The sequence below is a fragment of the Otolemur garnettii genome, unplaced genomic scaffold, assembly GCF_000181295.1.
Source record: "Otolemur garnettii isolate 467f Iridium unplaced genomic scaffold, OtoGar3 scaffold00003, whole genome shotgun sequence".
In the NCBI taxonomy this organism is placed as follows: Eukaryota; Metazoa; Chordata; class Mammalia; order Primates; family Galagidae; genus Otolemur; species Otolemur garnettii.
Window position 1 is genome coordinate 27,568,683 of NW_003852398.1, and position 4,271 is coordinate 27,572,953.

The 4,271-nt window shown below is 34.8% G+C and overlaps 1 protein-coding gene across 1 annotated transcript in view; it reads right to left on the bottom strand.

The window, feature by feature from the left end:
* FBXO38 (F-box protein 38) overlaps positions 1–4,271 on the bottom strand; it is a 55,110-nt gene that overhangs the window by 41,079 nt on the left and 9,760 nt on the right. The window contains 1 exon segment of the mRNA XM_012809245.2: positions 685–818. Within this exon segment, the coding sequence (XP_012664699.1) occupies positions 685–818 (134 nt within the window).

Below are 4,271 nucleotides of genomic sequence, written 5' to 3' on the forward strand. Positions count from 1 at the left end.
AAGGGCACTAATTAATGGATTGGTACTAAAAAGAGGCCTCGATTAGCCTTTTGTTTTAATTTTTTCCTTTTAGGAGTACTTTGCTTAGCCAAAAACTTCAATTTTCTTTTTAGATGGTCTCTTCAAATGAGAACAATTTGTTGTAGTTAGGCTGCTAACTCTTGAGTTCTTCACCTGTAAGGTCAGTGTCTTACTGGAGAAACTCCAAGACCTAATACACGACTTTTAAAAGAAGAAATTAAAGTTCGAAAGTGCAATTTCTGTACCCTATTAGATTAGTTCTACCAAATTAAGTACTGGTTTAACTAGAGGGTACAGTTAAGAAGCATAGGAAAACTATGATGGAGAATGTTACCATTCACCAGAAAACTTGCACCATAGACTAACAGACACTCTATCCAATGTCATACACATATACTTAGTTAATCAAAGGCTCAGTAAGTATTCTCCAATCATATCTGTGTGAAACAGGCTGACAGTTTCTTAAATAGTAAGTGATTAAAAGAGTAAAACCTCAGGTAAAATGCATTTTTCCAACCTTAAATAATTTGGATAAAATTCTGCCTTCCTACATACCAAGTGACTTAGATTGCCTTTCTCAAGACAATAAATAACATTTTATGAGACTGTTATTATTACTCTCCAGTAGGACTCAACTGTACCTTATAAGCTAAATCCACTTACCACATGGCATATATTCCCACCATCGCCCTGCACAGAGATCCACAACCCTCACAACTCTCAGATATAGGGTCACTGCTTCCTTTAGCTTCCGGGAAAGACATTCCATGCACATGATGTCCTGCAGAGGGAGGTACCTTTGTGAGAGAAAGATATTCATGTTTATCAAGTGGGTAAGTACTTCTTTTCATCAATGTTATTTTTTTTCTTTCTTTCATTCTCCTATCCCTCAAATGAAACAAAAATCTTAATATTCACAGGGCTTTTAAGGCTAACAGACATAAGATCATATGGCTTTCTACTAAAAACTAGTAAGTTAGCAAACACTTTAGTATCCAAATAATATACTGAGCTCCCTCCATACGGAATTTGATAAAAGCTGTTTTTCTTCTTTTGAGTTTTCTTAGACAAAGAAAATCTAAAAACAAAGAAAAAAGAGAAGAAAACTTTCAGTGCATTTTTAAGGTAAAATGGATGAGAAGGAAACCCCAAAAAGATCAGAAAAATCTAATCAATGTGAACAAGGACAATGCTATTTCCTGTCTTTCACAGAATCCAACATCTATAGTAATTCTGCTCCCTTAACTCTACCCATCCCTCCTGGAAACTCTACTATTTCTCCATTAACAAATATGTATACTAATATTATAGCATATAATTTCTTTTCCTGGATCTTTTATCTTTCAAGTCACACACTGTGATAAAAGTATTGCATAAGTATTAAGTGAGAACATCTCATCTGAATTACAACTTCCTTTTTTCGCATCTTCTTTAATATCTTTTCCTTCCTGAAATTTTTCAATTAATCTCTATTCTTACTGTTTCCAATAACACCCACATGTATTTTTGAAAAGGTCAGGAAATCTCACCTTTCTCCTAACACTCCTCTACACATACCTAGATTTAAAAAGAGCCACTCTGTATTGAGCCTATATTGTGTCACGAACACTGTACTATACTCATTGTTTCACAACCACCTAAAACATAAGTAGCTGGTTAATGTTTGCCACACAGCCCTCAGTCCTTTTTCCTCCTTTCTGCCTGCAGTGTTCCCCCAGCTAATGGCTGTAACCAACTGGAGGTCTAGAGGTGGCAATGCTACCTTTCTGTTTCTGCTGTTCCCCTAGATAAATTGTCCAATATCTCTCACTGGCTCCCTTAACCCCAACTATGCCTCTTAAACTACCTTCAAATTCCAACTAAGTGCATCTTCTGTTATCTACTGAAATCCTCACTGATATATTAAATGCTATTACTATTCTATTTTACATGTATTAAGTCATGAAATCAACAAAGATAAACCTACAAAAAGTCATGTGGCTAGGTAAAAGAGAGGAAGGGCAGAAATGTCGACATAGTTTGATCTAGCACTAACACAATCAGCTAATGCTTAAAATTTTTGCTAATTTAAAAGAAAAGTCCACATATGCTTGCTGAGTATTTCTCTGTTCCATTTTATTCTACCTCTAGACCCTTTTCCCTCTCCTTTAAAATGATTTCAATGAAGTCAAATTAAAATTTCTACCAAAAAAAGCATTATTGAGTCATAATTTATAGTCTCTATAACTTAGATACAAATAGAATAATTTTCAGGAACTATATGACTACACATTTTATAAACAACAACAAATACATTTATTTTCTAAACCAGTTTGTCACTATATTTTTTTCTAAGTCATTGACTGTTATTCAAAGTATATTTGCCTGAGTTAATATATATACTACCTTTAAATATAAATAAATCAGTAATCACAAAAATCAAGACTGTTTTACATCATATTTGCCCTAAAAGGAAATATATTTTTTCTTTATAGATAACATAGTCAGAGAGCTGGAGTTCAAAAGGCAGATTAAATATATGTATTTTATATTACATACACATAAAATATATGTATTTTATATTTTATAAAAAGACACTGTTAACATAGCAGGTACAGCTAAGTTAGGTTTCTCTTAAAGAAGGTCATAGTTTTTGTTTCATGAAACCACACTACTAAGTAGTTCCTACATTACTACAATGAGTCCTCAAATCAAAACGTTAGAAGGTTAAAAAAACAAAAACAAAAACATAATCTCTTTATTTCTAGAATAGCTCATACAAAGTCCAAGAACTCAGCTTAGTTCATGGTTCTTCCAACCTTCTGCCAACTGCTGTGTTTCCTTCATTATAACCACGGTAACATCCTACTTAATTCCACTTCTTCCATCTGAATACTGTTTGAACTACAAAATGTTACCTCATCTACTCTGAACTTAAAATATCATCCAATGTGTTCATAATACATGGTAGAATTATCCAACCAGTATCTTACACTTATCACTGGAAACAATTCATGTATGGTTTCTTCTAGAATTTTAAAGGTTTTATTGTTTAATTCACTGATTTTTGAATTTAGTTGTAAGATGTGATGGATCTTACAACTGTATTGAGCTTTTATATATTCTTTTTATATTTTCTTTAGAATTTATATATTCTAATATGCTTTTTATATTCTCCAAATGGTTTATAGATTGTGACATCATCACTGAATAATCCACCCAGCTTTTATAGAAACTAGATCTCCACATGTATTTGAAGGGAGAAAGAGAGCCTATGTTCATCTATTGTACCCAACTGATAAGGATGGTTTGGATATCCTGGCCCCTCCAAATCTCATGATAAATTTGATCCCCGGTGTTGGAGATCAGGCCTGGGAAGAGCAGTTTGGGTCATGGAGACAGACCCTGTTTGAATGGCCTGGTGCCCTCCCCACAATAATTAGTTTATTCTGCTGATTAAATCCTCACTGACAAGCCACAGCTGGTTGTTCAAAGGAGCCTGGCCTGACCTCTTCCCTCTCTTGCTCCTTCTCTTACCATGTAACATCCCTGCTTCCCTTTCATCTTCCACCTTGTTTGGAAGCTCCCTGAAGCCCTCACTAGAAGCAAATGCTAGCACTACACTCCTTGCACAGTCTGCAGAGCTGTGAGCAAATAAACCTATTTCCTTTATAAATGATCCAGTTTATTCTTTTACAGCAACATAAAATGCACTAACAAACTATTATAGTGACTATCTTTTCGAATACCAAATCTTACAAACGTATTTGAGCATCTGCTTATAAAAATTTTTGGCTCTTCCAACGGACTTTTTTTCTACCAGATAAACTTTGATTTTATTTTGTTATTTAAAAAAAAAGTCTAGGGCCAGGCATACCTCAGCACTTTGGGAGGTGGAGGCAGGCAAACTGCCTGAGCTCACAAGTTCGAGACCAGCTTGAGCTAGAGCGAGACCCCCATCTCTAAAAATAGCCAGGCATTGTGGCAGGTGCCTATAGTACCAGATACTTGAGAGGCTGAGGCAAAAGAACTACTTGAGCCCAAGAGTTTGAGGTTGCTGTGAGCTATGATGCTATGGCACTTTACCAAGGGTGAAAAAGTGAGACTCTGTCTCATTGGGCCTTCTGTTTTCAGACAGAGTCAAAAATTAACAAAAGCTACACTGTGTCACAGAATAATAAACTGCAGAAGAAAAGACTAATGCAAATTTATATTAGAAAGAATAAAATGTTTATGGTCCTCTAAAATAACTCTGCTTAACTATTTTAAAA